This window comes from Botryllus schlosseri, chromosome 8 (assembly GCF_051294905.1).
Source record: "Botryllus schlosseri isolate E-star chromosome 8, Bs_hap1, whole genome shotgun sequence".
In the NCBI taxonomy this organism is placed as follows: domain Eukaryota; kingdom Metazoa; phylum Chordata; class Ascidiacea; order Stolidobranchia; family Styelidae; genus Botryllus; species Botryllus schlosseri.
The window spans coordinates 1069927-1090985 of record NC_137243.1 but is presented as its reverse complement, the minus strand read 5'-3'; the positions used below and the strand labels follow the sequence as shown (position 1 = coordinate 1090985).

General features: G+C 39.6%; 3 protein-coding genes across 3 annotated transcripts; 2 read left to right on the top strand and 1 right to left on the bottom strand.

Annotated features, from left to right (window-relative positions):
- The first annotated feature begins 1723 nt into the window (after positions 1 to 1723).
- Positions 1724 to 8917, top strand: LOC145444370 (activated CDC42 kinase 1-like). The gene has a single exon (XM_080322337.1). The coding sequence runs from the start codon at positions 2529 to 2531 to the stop codon at positions 5547 to 5549; it is 3021 nt and encodes a 1006-aa protein (XP_080178463.1). The 5' UTR covers positions 1724 to 2528; the 3' UTR covers positions 5550 to 8917.
- A 50-nt stretch (positions 8918 to 8967) lies between these two features.
- On the top strand, positions 8968 to 13404 carry LOC145444371 (palmitoyltransferase ZDHHC22-like). The gene is made up of 3 exons (XM_080322338.1): positions 8968 to 9234; positions 10455 to 10635; positions 11456 to 13404. Exons 1-3 carry the CDS (start codon positions 8970 to 8972, stop codon positions 11889 to 11891), a joined length of 882 nt encoding a protein of 293 aa, XP_080178464.1. The 5' UTR covers positions 8968 to 8969; the 3' UTR covers positions 11892 to 13404.
- Positions 13405 to 13890: 486 nt separating this feature from the next.
- Positions 13891 to 19813, bottom strand: LOC145444924 (KATNB1-like protein 1). Its single transcript, XM_080322984.1, has 6 exons — positions 19664 to 19813; positions 16891 to 17060; positions 16033 to 16131; positions 15864 to 15968; positions 14417 to 14510; positions 13891 to 14005 (listed from the first exon to the last, which is right to left on the bottom strand). Exons 1-6 carry the CDS (start codon positions 19679 to 19681, stop codon positions 13973 to 13975), a joined length of 519 nt encoding a protein of 172 aa, XP_080179110.1. The 5' UTR covers positions 19682 to 19813; the 3' UTR covers positions 13891 to 13972.
- Between the last annotated feature and the right edge of the window lie 1246 nt (positions 19814 to 21059).

Below are 21059 nucleotides of genomic sequence, written 5' to 3'. Positions count from 1 at the left end.
TATAGCGTTGGTTGTCCCATCATTATGCCTGTATCTGTATGGAATCTGGTGGAATCTAGTCTGAGATTATCTAAATTTTTTCGCTTTAATTTAGAATAATACCGTCTCTTTCTGGGGATTTGTTGATTTAATTCCAGATTCAAGCAACAAGCTCTTTCTGTGAATCATTCAAATCCAAAAGCTGAATATTGCAGTTAGAGTAGAGTCAGAGTCACAGTGTCAGTGTCAAACCAGTGTGACTACTGACTAGGCAGGAGGCAGGGACAAATAAGCTATTGACTGATTACCAGAGAACCCGGCCCTTGGAGAACCCGGCCATACCAACCCGGCCCTTGGAGAACCCGGCCCTTGGAGAACCCGGCCCTCGGAGTATTCACCGGCAATCCTAATATCCCACCTCCGGCAACCCTAATATCCTCACCCTACCCCTAATATCCCACCCCCGGCAACCCTAACCCTACCCCTAATATCCCACCTCCGGCAACCCTAATATCCTACCCTAACCCTAATATCCCACCTCCGGCAACCCTAATATCCCACCTCCACCAACCCTAATATCCCACCTTCGGCAACCCTAATATCCCACCTCCAAGAACCCTAATATCCTACCCTACCCCTAATATCCCACCTCCGGCAACCCTAATATCCCACCTCCACCAACCCTAATATCTCACCTTCGGCAACCCTAATATCCCACCCCCGGGAACCCTAATATCCCACCCCCGGCAACCCTAATATCCCACCTCCACCAACCCTAATATCCCACCTTCGGCAACCCTAATATCCCACCTCCGGCAACCCTAATATCCCACCTCCCCCAACCCTAATATCCCACCTCCCCCAACCCTAATATCCCACCTCCCCCAACCCTAATATCCCACCCCCGGCAACCCTAATATCCCACCCCGGCAACCCTAATATCCCACCCCCGGCAACCCTAATATCCCACCTTCGGCAACCCTAATATCCCACCTCCGGCAACCCTAACGCCCCACCTCAACCTACAGTTGCAATAACGAGCAGACCACGAGTGGTTGATATGTGAGCAATAACAATCGTTGGGATATATTTTTCATCTGAACATTCACACACAATGTACAATGCGATAAGACCCAATGTGATGTCATGAACAGATACGAGTATGTCGAACGTCGCACGTCCGCCCCGCGCCAAGTCAATTCAACACTGAGCCGACCACGCAAGCGTGATCACGTGATCTGATCACTCCGTGACTGCGTGATCTACGCATGCCCTGACCTCCTTACAAGATTGACAAATCAGTTGATAATAACATTATTACTTTATTAATTCATATTAATACTTGTGAATACACTTAATTTCAAAATTTCCCGAGGAATTCACCGAGGGCCGGGTTCTCCAAGGGCCGGGTTCTCCAAGGGCCGGGTTCTCCGGCAACCTATTGACTATTGTTTACCTTCAAATAATTTAGTTATTGTTGTATATGAAGATCACAATCATATCCCAATTGTCAAACATATCATTTTACAAATCTCCGTTTGCCCCCTTTTACATTTATTTATATTATTTTTTCGTACCAACGGTGTATTGATCTTCTAAACTAAACTGGTAAACATAACATGATGTGATTGAGTATAATATGCTGAAATATCTCTCTCTGATAAAGTGTTTGGTTTGAAATATTGTGTTATGAAGGGGCTTCATTCCAAGCTAATCATATAGTCTCAATCTCAAATCATGATTAGCTTCAACATATATAGTGGTAGGCCTACCGGTAACTTGATGAATTAATTTTTTTTGATATTTCATATTTGGGTTCTGGTTGGATATTTGACATGTTCGTCTACAAACGTATAGGGATCACTGACAATTATCATTCAATGTTATGAGGCCTTATGTTTGCGGTTTGGTTGTTTTTACCGGCATGTTAAAACTATATATCTGTTTGTGAATATGAAATAGAAAAGTCTCTTGGAAGTACAGAACTTAAATTCACAATTGAATAATATATTGATATTGAAATAAACAAGAGTATTTTCAGCTGACACTCATGAGGGGTAATCGTCAGCAAATTGTAGAGAATTGGAAATAACATTCGTATCACCAAATATGACATCACTGGCGAAGAGATGTACTATTGTACAATGTACTATTTTTAGATGTTACACGGACGCTTTCTGTTGGCACAAACTAGGTTGGCGTATTTTGATAACAGTTTACTACAAGGCACACAAACGGTCTCTCCTGACAATGCAAAATCTGTTGCCTCAATATTTTTTAGCACACACAGAATTGTCCAACAAATGCTTGCCAACGGCCAAATTCATGTCATTTGCCTGTTTAAATTCAAGTTTGAGGGAATGAGTCCAGGACACTTTTCTCCAAGCGTGATGCACGTGTTCTACTATAAATCTAAGGAATGTGAAATACTAAAATTGGATGGAAATTTTTTTTTTAGATCATCGAGTAATGGCATTAATCGTTTTAACCTATATCCGTGTCACATGATATTTCTTTATTTCTGGTGGTGACTTTTGACCGGGTACAAGATGTCGGTGGAGGGATCCCATTGGCTGCAAAACTTGTTGATCGATATCCAACTGGAACAGTTCTATTGCGATATCCGAGACACTTTACAAGTGACCCAGCTGTCTCATTTTGACTTTGTCAAAGGGGAAGATCTTGATAAAATCGGGATGGGAAAACCGGCACAGAGGAGATTATTAGACGCCGTGAAAAAGGCAAAGAACTCACAAAAAAAGAAGAGCAAAAATAAAGGATCAAGTCACTTGGATAATGTCGCAAAAGACTTTGAACGATCGAGCTTAACTTGCTTCATCAGCGAAAAAGAATTAACTCAGCTTGAAAAGATTGGAGATGGCTCGTTTGGAATAGTTAGAAAAGGCGAATGGACTACTCCAAGTGGTACTGTAATGCCAGTTGCAGTAAAAATTTTGAAAACTAACATGTTGACAGAGCCTGCAGTGTTCGAAGATTTTGTAAAAGAAGTCAACGCGATGCATCTTTTGGATCACCCGAATTTGATACGTTTGTACGGCGTTGTTATTTCATCGCCAATGAAAATGGTGACAGAGCTGGCTAAATTAGGTTGTTTACTTGATCACCTTCGAAAATTTCAGCGACACGTTATATTTACTCTTTGCGAATACGCTGTCCAAATCGCGCAAGGTATGGCGTATCTCGAACAGAAGCGGTTCATCCACAGAGATCTAGCCGCTAGAAACATCCTTCTTTCTTCGAATAAAAAAGTTAAAATCGGGGACTTTGGTCTCATGCGTGCGTTAGATACAAAAGATGATCATTACGTAATGGCTGAAAAACGTAAAATACCGTTCGCGTGGTGCGCTCCTGAATCGTTAAAGCGGCGTCAATTCTCACATGCTAGTGATGTTTGGATGTTTGGCGTGTCTTTATGGGAAATGTTCACTTACGGTCAAGAACCGTGGTTGAGCTACAATGGCGCGCAGATCTTACACAAAGTTGACCGAGATGGGGAAAGGTTATCGCAACCTGACGACTGTCCCGACCAATTTTACAAGCTCATGCTGAATTGCTGGAAATTGAAACCAGAGGAGCGTCCAACGTTCAAAGCGATTAAGGACTTTTTGCCTGAAATTCTGCCGAAAGAATTGACCGCGAACAGCAATTTAAATGAGCCTGATCGTTTGAAAATCACCAAAGGCGACAAAATAACTGTGATATCGGGTGAAGCGGAAAATCACTGGTGGCGAGGTCAAAATAAACGTACTTTGGAGGTCGGAGTTTTTCCGCGTATGGTCATGCTGTCTGGTAACAGCGGCCTCACCTCTGCAGATATCAGCATGCCGTTAAAGAATTCACTCATACACACCGGGCACGGTGACATCAACCCCAGTGAAACGTGGGGTTTTCCAGAACGCATTGACGAAGTCTACCTTGGAAATCCTATGGAACCTCCTGACTTGATGAAAGTCGATAAAGCCCCTCGCGCCGAGGCAGAAGAGATTCATCAAAACCGCAAACAATTAGCGAAAGTCGCAAAGGAAAAGTATCGTAAACTAGAAAATACAGTGCGTTCGAAAATAGTATGGCGCGATGTCGGCCAAAAACTTCGCACCACAGACGTTAGTAGTACATCACAAAACATCAGCCATCGCGAGAAAGAAAAAAGCACGAAGTCACTCCCGAAAAACTCTGCCAGTGTGCTAGACACGAGTCTAACGCAGCCGTCGCATAAAGGAGTGTCACTTCCGTCACCCTTAAAACCTAGCATTCAATATGAAAGTTTAGGTGAAGAGTGTAAAGGAGGGTATGAAAATCAAGCTGCTTCGCTTGTAGACCGCGTTACAGGTCCCATTTATGACGAAGTCGAGCCTGACCCTCCCGCAACCCACCAAGATTATCGATGGGATGTACATTTTGATGATGTGGATGAAAACGCGACATTAGAAGGTGTACGACAAGCCCTCCAGTTGTCATCGATTCAAAAGTCTTCGCAACAGAAAAAAGAGAAAGATATATCGTCCGCGTTTAGTACAGAAGACCACAGTTTTCTCTTTAACACAGTGCCGCCTCCGAAATCAAATATCGCATACCCTCAACCGTTGGCGACTTCAAGAAGTCACTCCTATTCAGACGTGCCGAAAGAGACCCGTCCAAAAGTGGAGATTCGTCCTGACGCGTTTGAGGATTTAAAATTCGAATTCGTGAAAAAGTATGAGTTGGATAAGGGCAATTCGATTATAACTCCAGAAATCATACAAAAATCTTTTGCTGATGCGAAAGGCAACTCCAGCACTTTGAGCGATCTAGCGAAACGATCCCCATCACCAGCGCACGCGTCTTGGGTGTCCAACTTTGAAGATCAGACATGCTTATCAACTAGTAATGTGGGCAAAGTAACTCCGACTTTTCCGAAAAGACCGATCGGTTCGACCAGCTCACAAGGTAGAGTTAACAGTTGGCCTGAAACACCCCCTATGATACCACCACATGCACCGGTACGTAGCACTCCTTTCTATGATAGACAGAACAGCACGACTAGGTCTATATTCTCAGCGATGCCGTCGGCAGGAGAGCAAAAGACAGTCATACTGCCTATTATGAAAGACGGCGAAAAAATGAGCAACACTCATTACTTTTTATTGCCAAATGAAGACGGTGCTGCCGGAATATCTTCTGTAAGTCGTGATGTACCTAAAGCCGAGGTAGCTCCGTACTCTCACATTTCCAGTGACTTGTACAAACGCAATTCTGCTCCACCTTTGGTCCACCGTCAGGCGAGTTCAGAGCGCGCCCGGCATCGTGTGGATTATTCAAGATTGTCGCATTCTCAAAAAATCAGGCTTTTGCAGAACCACGTTTTCGGGGTGACCTTGGAGGAATGCGATCAGGCTCTAAAACTCAATTCGTTGGACGTGCTCAAAACAACAAAGTATCTGAAAATCGAACAGCTTTTTCAAATGGGGATAGCGTCTCGCGAACGGTGTCAGCAGATCTTGCAGATGATGAATTGGAACTTGCAGACTGCGTCGAATGCTTTGATGCAGGAGTTTAAGAATAGTGGTTAGTTGAAGCGATATTCAAGACTGTCATCGTTAGAGTCTGAACGATTATTGGTTCGCCGATAACATTGAGTCGGTATCGCACTTTGGAACAACTGTCCGTATCGGATGTTAGCTGTAAAAAATATCTGCAATTTTTGTGACTTCACAGCGTGGTAGTCTGAATATTGATCTATTACTTATAGATTACAAGCAGAAGTGGTCAGTAGTCATCGTTGGTACTCAAGTAGAAGTAAAAGTTTTAAATTTTTACTCGAGTACAAGTAGAAATGGCGATTTCCATGTAAAAAAAGTAAATATTGTAAGCATCATTTTTTCCAAAAACGGATAATGAACTAGAAGTATAAGCACTAAGAAGTCTAAAATAATAGGCACTTGAGTGATAAGCGTATTTCGGCAAAAACGTACTTGACTACTCAGAAGAAGTAATAGTACTCCATCACTGACGCCCTTTGTCCACAGGTGTTCAGATGCATCCATCCTATTTTATTTCATGCCCAAGCATAGCGGTGGCTAGATGCCATATTTTTTGCATTGGGGTTATCTGTGAAGGTGCTAGATACCGGTTTTATCGGTATCGGATCAAAAATCCCATATTGGTCAGGCTCCCATTGTCATGATTGTCATAAGAGTATTTACGTAGATATATATCATCGTTTAGCTGCCTCCATTATTTGCAAGTTATTAGCCGAATTTTGCACTGCCTGGTTAGCTTGAATTGATGTGCTGGTGCACAGATTGACATTTTGCGGGCTTCCGATCATCAACAGCAGAAGAGTGGTTTTGACAATCAACGAGCGAATGTCCTATACTGTGCTGGTTGTAGTTGCAACAGTCTTCCTTATACAGACAATCCGCAATTCGTTTTATTTATGTGAGAACGCGATCCCGAACCTCTTTGACTGCCACAATTTTTACTGCTTGACGTTGTGGATCTAGTATTTGTGTTTGGTATCTTGAAGGCTCGCAAATACGCGTAGCTTACATTTCAGTTCAGTGCAACAGATGTTCTGTTATTGAGAAATTTAAGGCGTACATCCATGCATGTACGTTAGGGCTTTTCAAAAATAACTTCATGTTTTTCTGGGTGCTTGATGAAATTGTTAGGTTACATAAAAAAAACGCTGAACAACAAACTTGACTCAATTCCAACCAGTGGAAGCGAAGCTGCCAGAGTTAAAAGTTTGGGTTTTGAATAAAATAGTATTTACGGTAGGAAATTCTATCGATATTTATGAATAGAATTATCCACCGTAAACACAAATTTTTGGAATCCAAAATTTTTTCCTTCAATTACCTCGTTTCTATGGGATAAAATTTAGCAAAATTTGTTAAGCATCATTATTTGAAACGGCCTAACAATTTTATGGGATTGTCGGCAAAATTTGAAAGAAAAGTTATTTTTGAACAACCCCAACTTACACAATTACATGGAACAACGCAACCTTGATGATCATTGTGTATTGTTATTTTATCAAATTTTTGTTACTTTATGAATACGTTTGCGCGGGCTCATTCAATACTCATATTTCCCAGATTCAGTACAAATATAACTCGCGTCATTCCTCTGAAGGTTTGATACCAGAGTTACGATCGAAATAATTCTGTTACCTCGAAGATGGTGGACATCTTGAAAAGTTATTTTGTTTTCACGATCTAAGTAAATGCCCATTCTTGTCTTTTTTCTTCAAGATTCCTCGTAACAGTTTTGATATACTTTTTGAAATCGAATCAGTATTTATTCAAGTCCGATCCGTTACATGTGTCTGTTACCAAAGTACTTGTATTTTATCAGGAATGACAATTTTTTTTCATCACACTATGGTGATGTCAAATTGCTTATAACTCTTTTAATGATGATTATTTCATTTGTTCCACGCTGTAACATACACAGAAATGAGACTTGGCAGTCTATTGCATAATATGTCCGACAGAAAGCACTCATTCAAAGCTTCAAAGTCAGCGTCTTGCTGGGATATTTTGTTACCATATCAGAAAGCATGACATTTTGTGTTATATCTTTTCCTGGTGTTGTTTGACGATTATTTCCCTTTCCTGTCACGTTTATTGAATCAATGAAGAAACTGTCACTTGACCTCGCGGACAGGAAGTAATCTCTCCTTGGCAGAAACCGATGCTGCAGTTTCGATAATCCATACAAAGATTTCTAAACATGGCATTATATGTGTTCAAGTATTTTTCGGATTTCAAATAGGCTACCGATTCAACACGGCACGGATTCAATTTCTCATATTTCACTCCATTCCGACTAGCAATTAAATTCTCTAATTGTGATGATTAGTTTGCTCGACAGCCTCTTTCATTCACAAGAATTTTTAAGCTAGAATGATAAAACAGAACAAACCAATTAAACAGTACAGTTCAGAGTGTAGCAAAATATGTGTTCATTTCTGGACACAAATAAATTTCAAGTCAATTCGCCGAACTTATTTATTTCCGCTATAATCATTGCATTACCTCGGTATTGCTGTGGTTTATATTTGCCAGATACAATCCTTGGGTACCCAGAATTTATATCCCTTGATATGTTGTAAATACTGAGTTAGTATATTTTCCTAATCAAAGCATGAGACCCCATGAGCGTGCAGTAGGGTTGTTGAAAAATATCTTTTTACGCCGGTTAGGTTGGGTGAAAAGCGTTGCACACCAAATTTGGCTCAATTCTACTTGGTAGATGTCAAGGTGGAGGATTTTGAAGTGATTACAAAAAATTTAGTCAACCCTATGAAATTTCCTGAAAGAATCGTGTTTTTCACAATTTTTTCGCACTTTCAACCAGTAGAAGCGAAGTTATTCCAGTTAGAAATTTTGGATGTGCGCAAATAGCATCGTTCGTGGGTAATTCCAGAACTATTAATGAAAAACTTGAATAACTTCATTTGAACCGGTTGGAATTGCGGTAAATTTGTTTTGCATCGTATTTGTAGACAACTCAACATTTTCATGGGGTAGACAGTCAAATTTGAGAACCTTTTTTTTATAAGAACTTCAAAATATTAGAACTCTTGTACCTTGACATCTACCAGTTGGAATTGAATCAAATTTGATGTGCAACCTACAGTTTATTCAGTGAATCCCCGGAATCCGAAAAAAAACACGTTATTTTTGAACAACCCTAGTGTGCAGGGCAGGTACAATAGTACACATGAAGCACTGATGAAAGTTGATATACCCGTTGCACAATTTGAACTGTTGATTGTCTCGTGTGTGTGTGAAGCTCTTGGCAGTTTTCGTTGCTGATCTGTAAAGATCTATGATTTGTTCCTTCATACGATATCACGCGAATGAGATATTTTCAAACTTTTCCATCCTATTTGTGATTGCTTCCTTCTACAAAGTGCTGTTTATTTCAGTCAGTGATAGCCGCGGAACTGAAATTTTAATCTAGCAGTAGTCTCGGCAGACATGAAGTTTGTGAAGAGAATTTCTGAAGATGTCACTAAAACCATGACGGCGAAAGAGAACATGGGATTGATTCATGTCGCATGTATCGGATACTTCTACATGCTGGCTGTTTCTTCATTATCGTCGTTGCTTTTCATTGCGTTTCCCGCGATTTATCGAGACGAGGAGAGTTATTTCTTTCATATGATATGCGCCATGTTCATCTTCATTAACATGATCGGAAACCAGATCCTGGGAGCGTCTTACAAATCTTTCTACACTAATGGTAGGTGTATGGCTAAATCGAGTTTAGCTGAATATGTTGTCATATGAGTATGGAGGATATTGAATATATATAGGCAACCTTTCATCTGACCGCAATGAATATAATGCTACTACTACATCACATAAGTAGATACTTTTTTAATCAGACCAATTTCATTGCATTTTGTGACAATGCTGTGGGTTGATCGTGACCTTCCAGTCGTTCCAGATATGTCATTTCCATTAATGTGTGCAGCGTTGTACTACTCGTTTGTTGAGATGGTCACAGAAGTCATTGTTGGTACTCAAGTAAAAGTAACGTCGTAAATTTCTAATCAAATACAAGTAGTCTAGTCAAGCAGACGTACCAGTAATCTAAAGCCATAACCACTTAAGGAAGTAGTGCGAGTAGGCAAAATCTACTTGATGTACTACAAAAAGTAGAATTAATTCGTTACTGACTACCACTGCATGTTCATTAGGGCTGTTCGAAAATAACTTTGTTTTCCCGATTCCTGCCATTCACTGATTAAATTGTCAGCTTACCCTTAAAACGCTACACACCAAATTTGGTTCAATGCTAACCAATTTATTATCAAAAATTTGAATAAATTTATGTCAACCCAATGATATTGTTGATTTGTCATCAAAAATGATGCGAAACAAATTTGACTCAATTCCAACCCGTAGAAGCATTGTTATTGCAGTTGAAAGTTCTGGATAATCCCAGGATTCAAAATGAAAAACTCAAATAACTTCGTTTCTACGGGCTGGAATTGAGTCAAATTGGTTCTGCATCAATTTTGAAGACAACTCAACAATTTCATGAGGTTGACTGAATTTTTTTTTTAATTTTTTAGACCATAATAAATTAAAAATTTATATTGGCTCTGTGGCGGCTTTTCTGGTTAGAATTGGACCAAATTTGGTGTGCAGCGTTTTTAAGGGTAACCTGACAATTTAATCAGTGAATGGCTGTATTCCGGAGAAAATAGTTATTTTTGCGCAGCCCTAATGTTCATATGCTGCATTACGGCTCAAGGTTTCAAGACTTCTGCAGCAGAAATAGCATATGAACTATATCTCCGGTTGATGAATTTACTCTTAGTGGCAAAGATCATATTTCAGTAGACCTACTTGAAAAAATCTCGTCTCATTACTCATCTCGAATCATTATAATCCATACTCGCTTGAGATTCGAGTAATCACTTGTTGTTTACTGTTCATCTCCACTTGTGGCAGGTCTTCTACTACCTAACCCGCCAAAATCGTGGATTCTCTGCTTGTCCTGCCAGCAGCACTGTCCGCCGCGATCGCATCATTGTCCGGTGTGTCGGGTTTGCGTTTTAAAAAGGGATCACCACTGTTATTTCTTCAAGACATGCGTCGGGATTCGTAACTTGCGATATTTTCTCCCTTACTCGTGAGTACGAAAGCTGGTTAATTATTATCATCTAGTTCACGGGCTATTTAAGTTTTTGAGCATGCTTACTGGTAGAATTTCAAAGTCATTTTGGGGGACCATTGAACCTTCGAAAATCAGAGTTGACCCAATTTTTAATTATAACTAAAGTATGCGACTCGAAACTGTATATTGGAAATTTCACTTAACGTTTCATTCTCGATAGCAGACATGCTATAAGTGGTTCTCATGAAGTTTAGGCTATGCAAGGTGAAGTCCTGTTTAAAACCACTAATTAGATTTTGATTGTTCGCTCTCTTGAAAGTAATGTGACTTTGGTATTAGCTAGCCTTTACTGTCAAATGTAGCTAATTTGTACTGTTGAAACTGAACAAATTTGGTTTAAAGTCTTCTTGTCGGCTACTTTTAAACAGTTCCGTACAACATTTGCAGCATGGGTGTCTGGTTTAAAGACTACAGTAGGCCTACTTAAATTCGTTTCGACAACCTCCTATCTTTTCATTATATCACAATCTTGCGGTGTTTTGAATCGATTTTAAATTCTCTTGTCTATGGAATACCGTCTAACTTGGGATTGAGATATAAAATTGTAATATATTAGTCAACATCTTTATATATACCGTTATACAGCTAAATAATATAGTGATATCGAAATAAACCGAACTATTTTCGGCACTCGTCAGGGATGATCGTCACTGACTAGTAGAGAATTCAAAAGATTGTCAGTGTTAGACTATTCGGTTTTATTTCAATATGAATCTATTATTCAGTTTTATACTGAATTACTGTACCTCCACGAGTCTCTTTATCTATATTTTAGATTTTACGTTGGATTTGGATCGATCTACACAATTGTACAAATGTTGTCGTACCTCAACTATTCGTACTATCCAGTCGAAGCATCTTTCACGTCCCTATTTTATTACACGTACCCCGGAGCATTGTACAGTTATTTTTGGAGCAAAGAGAATTTATTCAACTTGAACAAGTTTATCTGCTTGACCGTAACGTACGGTTGCGGGATGACCGGCTTTGCGAGTTCTTTTTATTTTCTTTCCGAACTCTTTTTACTCATCAGAGGACAGACTATTTATGAATTTGGCAAAGACATTCGACGGTATAACTTAGGATGGTGGAAGAACGTGCGTGTTGTTCTGTGGCCGTGGAGTATTTTGTATTTTCTGGTTCCATTGCCTTTGCCGACGAGAGAGATCAATGCACCGTGGGGCATACCCAAATTCGTCAAAGGTGTGTAACGATTGAGACCATGCTAACATCAGAAACAAGGCAAATGAAGACTTATTATACATGCAAACTTAGAAAATCATTTCACAAGTGACTATTTTCAATGGTTAGGGCAGAGCACAATCGAATATTAATTCTAATGATTTAGTCTGGAACTGGAATCATGCACCCCTTTCCAGTAAGAGTTGTTTAATCAACAAAAAATTATAGTTTGAACAGTATTCTCCACTGTGGAAGCCATGAAACCTTGATTGGTCATATAGCGTCATACGGAATACATAGCGCAAAGCTATGCATGTTAGTGGAAATGATAGTCCCGAGAAGTCGTGATCAAACTACAGCATCGTCACAAAGTGCAATGAAATGAATGTGGTAAAAATTACCTAATGATCTTTAAAATGTGATGTGGAACTGGCATTATATGCTTAGAGGTCAAGTAAAACCTACCTATTTTAACTTTCTACAGCATCCATAGTGTAGTGCCATGGTGACGAGTGATATTCGATTCAGAATGAATTCGCGAGCGTACATGATATTGCTCAACCCTATCAACGGTTATGTTGTACTTATATTTTGTCAAGTAAGACGTATTTTTGTGATACTTTTGCAACAGTTTTATCCGACGGCCATTAAAGATGTACTTCCACTTTTTGAAGGGCTAAAGTAGGGTTATGAATTTAGACCCTTATTTCTACCTCATTTTTTTTAGGCAAATCCAGGCCTATAATACTTTTTCATATACCGTAAGCCTACTTGGAAATTGCAACTTCTACTCCAATAGAAGCTCCAATGATGAGTCCACGACCACCTCTGGTTTTATCAGTGAGATAGTTTTAAAGTCTGGGTGATGTGGCCTCCAAAGAAATTTAATTCAAAATTGCACATCAGTAGAAATGCGCCTGCCCTGAAGCATCTTGCAATTAGCACTAAGTAGACTGTGACGCCGTGCCTATATCTACTTCTTCAAACTATGTACCGGTAGGCTAGTAGTCTACCTATTATGTTCTGCTTGAAGTAGAGAGATGTTGGTAGTTTACTGGTAGCTGGGTAGAAATTTATTTTGTGCTTTAGTTTGGCCACCCATTGTAAAGTCACATGTGCTATTATTTAGTAAAACTAGTTTATATATATAGAAATGGCTAGCTATGGAGCCTGTTTTAAAAACAAAATGTTGATTTTCATTCAAAATACTTGAATCCACACTCCACAGTCATGCACCCATCATAGAAAGATTACTATTCGACGACGCTTCCCACATTATAATTTATTTGATGACTGTATGAAGTACTTAAATTTGGCATGACCTCCTCGCCCAACACCTCATTGAAATATAGAACTTTCTGTTTACTCTGTGTTGAAGTCCTACAATTGAACGCTTCATACATCTAAAATGATATATTGATTGGAGCCAGACCGATTTCGGTTTGGTAATGGGGAGTCGGAACGCTATAATATACAACTGTAAAGCTGGGAATATTGATCTATTCATATATATTATTTGTGTCCAGATGCTGTCTTTCTAGTAAATTTATGTCTAAAGATAGCCAATGTCTGCGAAGCGGTTCAAATAAAGCTGTGAAGTTTTGGAAATGCGCCTCAAGCTAGATGCAGTATCTTTGAATATATTGATGATTGTGAGACTATCTCTTTCCCAATCAAGTGTACTTGTTTGTTTGAAATAATATATTGTTTTTCAACAAAAATATATAGATCAACAGTCACAGGTAATAGAAACAGTGTTAACAGGGAACGTATGATAACATGTAGGCCTACCAACACTCATCATACTGATTGTGCCGTCGTTGCAAACAAACCTTTTTTGAATAGTAGCATGGTGGTGGCAATGTTACAAAGAGACATGAAACGAGAAAAATTCGACACTCTTGACCAATGTTCCCTCTAAGCTGCGCATGTGCGCAATTTCGCAGTGCTGACACGGTCTCTGCGCACAAAAAATCTGTAGTGATGACCTTTTTTTAGTCGTTACGCACAGTTTTGTAAGGGACCTAGCGGTGAGTGCGCGCAGACTCATGAAAAATTAGAAGGAACATTGCTCTTGACCGTCTGAGGAGTCCTGTCGATGTGACCAAGGTCATGAGAGTTCATCCAAGAGGTCGTGCAGAACCTGAATGTTTTCGATTGTAATAATTTGTCGCGCAAATGTAATCAACTGCTTAGGTGGAAAGTCTTTTAACACCCAGAAGTTTGCGGATTTCTGTTCACACTAGCAACTGCTCTGTACCAAAATTGATGACAAGATGTGGGTGTATTTTGTTAATGCCGTGAACTATTTCTCTTGACTAGCATCAATGTCAGTTACCATCTCGGCCCCTCCTATTTCATAAATCTATTTGGAGGGGTCGAGATCGTTGCTGATATGATGCTACTCAAGTAGAATAATGGAATATTTCCTGGAAGAAGCGACGTTTACAAAATAGATGCACATGCAGGATATTATCATTCATATACTGTGATAATCTACTGGCTGTGTCTTCAACTGAGAGAAATACATCCAATGAACATGCCCATTACTCACCTTTGCTCTCTCACCCAGCTTCCCGTCTCTTCTGCAAAGCTTTTTGACGGTCGCCCTCATGTTCATCAGTTGGAAATGAATGGGTGATAAACTCCTGCAATAAAAACCGCGTGTTCAAGAATACAGAATTGGCTGCATCTACCTTTGCAGAGTAGGCCTACTTGAGTCACTTTAGCCTACTTGCACTAAGTGGTTGTGTTTTTAGGGTATTTCGGATAAATTTGCATCCCATCAGTGAAATTGTCATAAGAGTTTTGTGAAATAGAGTGTATCACAATAATGAAATATGATATTGAAGATTGCACTCATTTGAAGTGTCATTGGTCACTCTGTTTTGGTCGCAAATATCCACCTTTGAAGGTACCCAGTTACAATCTACTGATAAGTATGCGGCCCCTCCCGACCAAATCTACTTGGAGTAGGTTTGACATGCCCGAAAATACGTTGCTATTGACTATCTTGTGGTGTTTTTAAAAGCCTTAGTAACAATCAATTCAATATATTGTCAAAAATTTCATCATTTCAATACAACACAAGACTGCGATACAATGAACAGATGGGAAGGTGACGAAACGACTTGGAGCAGTCTTTGAAATCAGGCACCCACCTGGCCTAGGCGATGTAAAGAGGAGCCATGCACACTGGATGAAAAGTGAAAGAACATAATATAAAAGGATAGGTGGCCTGTGTCGGAAGGCGAGATCGATATGTCAGGTTGCGGTCCAGAAAACTAGAGGGGCAACTTGATTCTGTACAAATTGTCAAGATTGAACTCACCCGCTCAAGATTGATGCGGAACATATATATATATATCGACTTTTCAATTAGATAAAATAAAAAAGGGCAAAAGAACATCGAGATAATCAGTTTTGGGCTCGTGTTAAGCGTCTCCAACGTTGGAGACGTGGAACAATCAAAGGTCATAAATTCTGCAATTAGCTAACACTTGTTGGATAATCCCGCTTGTGCGAAAAATTATCGAGACTACAGATTTCGCATACTCGGAAAGGGTCGCTCACACTTTCATTTGTGTGCCTTGGAGTCGACTTTTATCAAAATACACCAACCAAGGCTGTGTCAACAAAAAGAGTTCGTGTATCATCTAAAAATAGTACATTGAACGCTCTTGTATTCGACATTTCGTGTTGGTGACGTCATATTTTGTGTTACGATTGTTGATAAACGCTGTTCTTTCGAATTCTCTACTAGTTGCTGACGATTACCCCTGACGAGTGTCAGCCGAAAATATTCGGGTTCATTTCAATATGAATATACTAATCAATTACAAATTGTCTGTATTTCGACTCGAATGTGGATGTGCACGATGACTGTCGGATAGCCGACAATATTCCAGAACTCAACTTAGTAGAACCGCTGACTAATTTGACCACTCCTGATTGAAAGCCTTCCTTTTTGAAACTAATTAATACCAACAAATGATACTTACAGGCTCTGGTTTTGTAAATCACTTGGTCCTCTACTTATATTTTTCAATTCCAGGTACCACCGGTGGCACATCACTCTGAGGAAGTCCAGGCTAGTAATGATGTAGCTAGGAACGATCAATATCAGAACTAAATCCAAGATATCAAGAGAATTTTGCTTCTGTAATTTACGCTTCAAACTTGGTTTTGAGCAACATTTGCATGGCAGGCAGCAATTCGAGGCACATTCCCAAAGTAACCATTTTTCCAATTTCATTTTCTTCTTTAATGCTGTAATGAGTTATGACAGACGGACTGAAGTAATTTCCAAAATAAAAGAAATGATTCCTTGAAATGGTGGACAACGATACAGCCATATGGTCACCGAGTCCAGAAGGTCACATACACCTATATGTAGGCTAATACCATGTATAACAATATACCTATTCGAAGTATGTACATGTACATGATTGTACATATACAATATACTTATGTGTGTGGGAGTAGCACTGCTGTCAATGAACTTTACGGAACTAGTAACTATACAAATGGTATGAAAGAAAATGAACAGGCGATAACAAAATTTCACAATTATAATTTCTAGAGCTGTTCTACTAATGATATTTGAAGTCCTTGAATGACATGTTTTTCAATTAAGCTGGAATCTCTCCCCAGATCCTGGAAGGAAAAAGTAACTAACAAATGCAGATTCGGTATTACCTTGCAGGAAGTGTTGACATTTGTGGTATCTATTAATCAATTTTACAATTTCCAAAGAGCAAATTTTAATGTTTAGGGATCGGTGTGCTGACTATGTGCCATGTACAATTCAAAGTTCAATATCATATTGATTGAATACTTCACTGGTGAAACCGACATCAAATTTTGCAAGTTTATAAAATGCATGCAATAGACACAATAGCACTTTCTCATCATATTTATTTAAATCTTCCTCAAATTAAAACACCACAAGTTTGTGATATAATGAAAAGAGAGAGCACCTATCGAAGCAAATAAAGGAAACATTTTCAACATCAAGCAAGAGCTCACCATCTCGTCACCTGCGGAATGACATCGTGGTACAAACTGTTATCGTTGGTTTTAAGAAGATATGAAGTGAGCTGAAGGAGGTCTCGCCTATTCCAAAATGTCAACGATGCATCCAGTCGCATTTTCCTCGCTTCCAAGATCTCCAGCATTGTTCGGTGCCCATCGCTTATCTGCACAACATTCGAATTACATCAAATTTGGAATAAGTATTTAAGATGTAGTAGTTGATAATATTTACCAATTCGCAATGAAATTCTACCTTTGCGATGGCCCGAGCTATCTTTTGATTGTGATATCACTCAAGCTAGCAATGTAAGAATATGTCTAGGCCTTAGTGTTGAATGTTGATTAATGTGTTACGTAGATTATTTTACTTTCACCAGAATTTTTTACACATGAAAACCCAAAGGATTTACCATGTAATGTAAAACGTTGGCCAAGGTGAACGAGTAGGGTTGGTGCTCGCACCTTGCAAATGGGTAACGATTTACCTTGCATATGGGAAACAAATCTTGCAAATGGGTAACGATTTACCTTGCATATAGGAAACAAATCTTGCAAATGGGTAACGATTTACCTTGCATATAGGAAACAAATCCTGCAAATGGGTAACGATTTACCTTGCATATAGGAAACAAATCCTGCAAATGAGTAACGATTTACCTTGCATATGGGAAACAAATCTTGCAAATGGGTAACGATTTACCTTGCATATAGGAAACAAATCTTGCAAATGGGTAACGATTTACCTTGCATATAGGAAACAAATCCTGCAAATGGGTAACGATTTACCTTGCATATAGGAAACAAATCCTGCAAATGAGTAACGATTTACCTTGCATATGGGAAACAAATCTTGCAAATGGGTAACGATTTACCTTGCATATAGGAAACAAATCTTGCAAATGGGTAACGATTTACCTTGCATATAGGAAACAAATCCTGCAAATGGGTAACGATTTACCTTGCATATAGGAAACAAATCTTGCAAATGGGTAACGATTTACCTTGCATATGGGAAACAATCTTGCAAATGAGCAAGGACTGATTTCACCTTGCAAATGACCAACAACACGGTCGAAACACACGACGTGGTGGGGTGATCCGCCCACCAGTGGAGCAGGACCCAGATGGGTTCCCCCCCCACAAATTCGGTGAAATCCAAATCCAAATTAAAAAATCCAGATGCTCATTCAAAACTGACGGTAATTGGTGCTATACCATACGACCCCTCCCCACCACCACCACCAATTCGAATAGATCCAAATCCAGATTTCCATCAAATCCAAATCTGAAAATCCACATTTTTATCCAAAACTGACGTCAGATGTAGTTGGTGCTAGCATATATGCCCCCCACCAATTCAGCCAAATCCAACTCCAGATTATTATCACGATTTACATTGAAATCAATCAGAAATCAAACAATTTACCTTGTAATAGACGATAGATCCATCAGTTATGCAAAGGCAAGGACTTACCTTGCAAATGGGTAACGATTTACCTTGCATATGGGAAACAAATCTTGCAAATGGGTAACGATTTACCTTGCATATGGGAAACAAATCTTGCAAATGGGTAACGATTTACCTTGCATATGGGAAATAAATCTTGCAAATGGGTAACGATTTACCTTGCATATGGGAAACAAATCTTGCAAATGGGTAACGATTTACCTTGCATATGGGAAACAAATATTGCAAATGGGAAAGGCTTTGACCAACAACGGTCGAAACACGAAATCTGGATTTGGGTCAATCCGAATTGGTGGTGGGGAGGGGTCATATGGTTGCACCAGTTAACGTCCGTCAGTTTTGGATGAACATCTGGATTTTCGAATTTGGATTTGGATTTCGCCGAATTTGTGGGGGGTGAACCCATCTGGGTCTTGCTTCACTGGTGGGCGGATTACCCCACCACGTCGTGTGTTTCGATCTGGATTTTTTAATTTGGATTTGGATTTCGCCGAATTTGTGGGGGGGACCCATCTGGGTCTTGCTCCACTGGTGGGCGGATGACCCCACCATGCCTTGTGTTTCGACCGTTGTTGGTCATTTGCAAGGTGAAATCATTCCTTGCCCATTTGCAAGATAGTTTCCCATATGCAAGGTAAACCGTTACCCATTTGCAAGATTTGTTTCCCATATGCAAGGTAAATCGTTACCCATTTGCAAGATTTGTTACCCATTTGCAAGGTATGAACACCAACCCTATCGAGGTAAACAGCACATTCTCGCATACACGTGGATTGAGGAATAAACATGAGCAAGAAATACTATGTTTATCTTGCATGCAGGAGTATAAATGATTTATACTGTAGCCTATGATGAGCTGCTTCCACATAAATTTGACTTATGGCGTTTCCACTATAAAGTGTGGAATTGAAATGACAAACAAATAGATTCATTGTTTTGCACAAACGAAGAGAAAAAAGGTAATCTCTTTTGTATAGTGAAATCCAATATAAATTCACGTTTTATCAACACCCACATCTGCATGCCAGAATGTTTAATTATGGATAACATGTTCCACAGTAATTATACATTTGTCTCGTCACCAGAACTATGAAATGAACCAAGTATTCTTCAACTATTTGTGACTCAAGCCGTGTAATGATTGTGCAATCACGTCATCCAGTTGAAACGGTTACCACGACAACATGACGCTTCAAGTTGGTCACATTCACGTAATACTTCTTCCTATATTCTTCCAGCATGCCGTGAATATATATGATTCAACATAAGTCCTGCTCATAGTAAATATTTTATACGAACCTTAACCGCAGCGTCCATGCCGTCCCCAGCAGTAGTACCTTCCAGTTGGAAATCCAAGTTTGCACGTCGAGAAGTTACAGCAATGCAGAGATATACTGAAAATATATCTCGGTTACTTAGCGCCACCTAAAGACTATCCACGACACTCTCTATTTATTATCGCCGTAGTTCAATTATCTGGTTGATTGGTTTCAAAAGCATTGTAAATTCAGTTCGATGAATGAAATATATTTTCTTGAAAGTATTGTATCTGCAACACGTTACGCGGTATGGCAGCAGACGGTGGCATAAATACGTCACTACTCCGGTGCACGCTTGACTGCATAATGCATATCTTTCGGCAATAAGCATTTCTCGATCGATAGGCTAACAAAGGTAAACCGAAGGTAACCCGGTTTACCTTCGTTATCTGTAATTCATCTCTGTCTGTGCTTTTGCGTAACTCGGTTTGGTCAATGATGGTCAGTTGGCCACTCCACCATAGTGGCTGAAGAATGTCTGCCGATAGGTGCCTGACCCCGGCGCTATTGGGCTATAGGCTATATGGTCGTATCGCAGCAGTGCCAAACAATGTACTGCAGAGATATGGCAGTTAGTGGAAGTGACATATGTGTGAAGCCATCATTAAAACCAACAGCATGTTCACAAAGCACGGTCGAAAAAATAGCTTCATTTTGATGTGTAGAACTGGCATTACCGGTAGGCCCTATATTATTTGTGGTCACATAATAGGACATATTTGAACTTCTCACGCCATCAAGACATTTGTGACAGACATTCGTCAACAGGAGGAAGCATATCGAGCTTATCTGATCCTTGTTTGTAGGCATTTACGCATGTACTGAAACCTAATAAATTGATGCGACCTTATAAAATTTACAAAATTTTCGAACCCTTTTTTTCAATCTTCCTTTTTCTCGTCTGGGTACGCACCTATACTGGATATTATGATAATTTTGTTGCCATATACGAGCAACTAAACAATTGTTGATATTGAACGCTTGCAAGTCGCTCTAATAGTAATTATTTGTCGTTCAGACAGCCCTGATTGGAATCGCTGGCCTTTCTGCCTGATATATCAGGTGAGCAGCGATGATTTTCCAAGTTGAAGTAATTTAATAAAAAATAATTAAAAAATAGAATATAGTGTGAGCACAGGACACCGATTCCATACAGGCAGACAGCCTATAATAGTTACACACTATTACACTGCTATTTAGTCACTTATCATAATGCGACGTCTGTCGTCAATAGCGCAACTTGGATGAGCAATTAAAATTCAACACACTCCCACCCAACGATTGCCTGGACTGGCAGTGGGGCTTCGAGTGCCTTGAATCCCGACTAAATTGTAATTTCTATCTTCTGCATTAGTGCAACAGTAGTTTTTGATTCA